Here is a 1,722-nt window from a genome sequence, read left to right on the forward strand (position 1 = left end):
TTCCATTTCATTACCGCCACTGCTTCCCCGACGCTGAGCGCAGAAAGGGCCCCGCCATGGCCGCGGCGTCCCTCTGTCGCCGGCAATTGTTTCGGGTCCGCTTCCCCCCGCGCGTCATCTCGACAAGCACCCGAACTGTAAATCTTGCCATAAAGCTAATGGCCCGTGCCGAGTGTTTACTAATCTTCACGCTGACTGGTCGCCGGGGTGTTCGAGGCCCCGCCCACTATTAGTGTCGCGCGGCGCGATTGGGCGAGGCGGGAGGCGGGGGCGGAGTCGGGCGGGAGGGGCTTCCCCGGCGCGCGGGGTTCTCAGGTTAGTCGTGTGGCAGAGTCGGGCTGTAAGTTACCACTGAGCGGGTGAATTGATAACTTGTGTAAACAGTCGCATCCGCCCGCGCGCCGCCTCGCCCTTCGCGCCCATTTACATGCGGATGTTGATATTCGGGAAATGCTAAGTGCCACTTGCGCCGCCATCGGAGTCGCCCCTGCATTCCTCCGGCGTGAGTGAGTCCCGGCCGAGGAAATGGCGAGGTGGTGACCGAGTGCCGCGTCGGACCCGAATTGGCGGAGGTGATCGATTGGCGACGCTCGCTGATCCGCGCCGTAATTGACGGAAGATTCGCCCCCCCCCCCCCTCGCGCCCTTCGCACCTGACGTCGCTCTCCGCCTGTCCCTCCCGCCGCCATGTCGGGCGTGGTCGCCACCGAGACCGTCCGGCCGAGCCACAACTCCGCCTTCAGCGCCGTCGTCAGGAAGCGCTTCTCCTTCTCGGTGGACTCGATCCTCGCCAGCTCGCCGCCGAAGGACGCGCCGAAGGACACGGCCGCCGACGCCCTTCACCCGCCACAGACGTCGCCGGAGGAGCCGCTCTCGCCCGCCGAGGACAGACTCTCCGCCAAGCCCCTGGAGGAGGACGACGACGGCGACGCCGACGAAGGCGACATCACCGTCGACTCGGAGCCCGACGACGCCCCCGGCCGCAGCGACGCCCGCCTCGCCCAGCACCTCGAGGAGGCCGCCCACAAGACGCCGCCGCCCCTGGCCAGCCTCTTAGTCCACACGGGCGGGGTGGGGCCGCCCCTGCCTCCGCCCTCCACCTCCGCCGCCTCCATCAGCCCGGCGAGCCTGCCCGGGGCTTGGCCTCCGAACCTCCTCCTCCACCACCAGCTGGCCCTCCGCGCCCTCACCAGTAAGTAGCAGGCGCCTCCGAGGGGGAGGCCGCCCACGGCCTCTCCGGGAAGCAGCTCGTGGGCGCGTTGGTGCGGGACCAGCTGCCAAGGGCTCGCCCGCCCGCGGCTCAGAGGAAGGATCCTGATTTTACTATCTTTCTACCTCTACTACTAATATTATTTCTATTACTACTACTACTAGTACAAATAAAAGTGCTTCTACTTCTAATACTACTACTATTACTATTACTACTACTACAACTACTACTACTTCTAATACTACTACTATTACTACTATTACTATTATTACTATTATTACTATTACTACTACTACTACTACTACAACAATTACAACTACTACTTCTACTTCTACTACTACTATTTCTATTACTACTACTACTACTACAACAACTACTACTACTATTACTACTACTACTACCTCTACTTTTACTTGTACTTCTACAACAACAACTACACTACTACTACTACTATTACAATTACTTCTATTATTACTGTTACTATTACTCCTACTATTTCTTTTTCTTCCTTTT

At 58.9% G+C, this 1,722-nt stretch overlaps 1 protein-coding gene across 1 annotated transcript in view; it reads left to right on the plus strand.

Annotated features, from left to right (window-relative positions):
- Nucleotides 1-334: 334 nt before the first annotated feature.
- LOC113806450 (homeobox protein MSX-2) overlaps nucleotides 335-1,722 on the plus strand; it is a 3,792-nt gene continuing 2,404 nt past the window's right edge. Inside the window, exon 1 of the mRNA XM_027357582.2 lies at nucleotides 335-1,191. Coding sequence (XP_027213383.1) covers nucleotides 687-1,191 — 505 coding nt within the window. The 5' untranslated portion in view covers nucleotides 335-686. The remainder of the gene's footprint in view (nucleotides 1,192-1,722) is intronic.

Source organism: Penaeus vannamei, chromosome 34 (genome assembly GCF_042767895.1).
Source record: "Penaeus vannamei isolate JL-2024 chromosome 34, ASM4276789v1, whole genome shotgun sequence".
Lineage (NCBI taxonomy): Eukaryota > Metazoa > Arthropoda > Malacostraca > Decapoda > Penaeidae > Penaeus > Penaeus vannamei.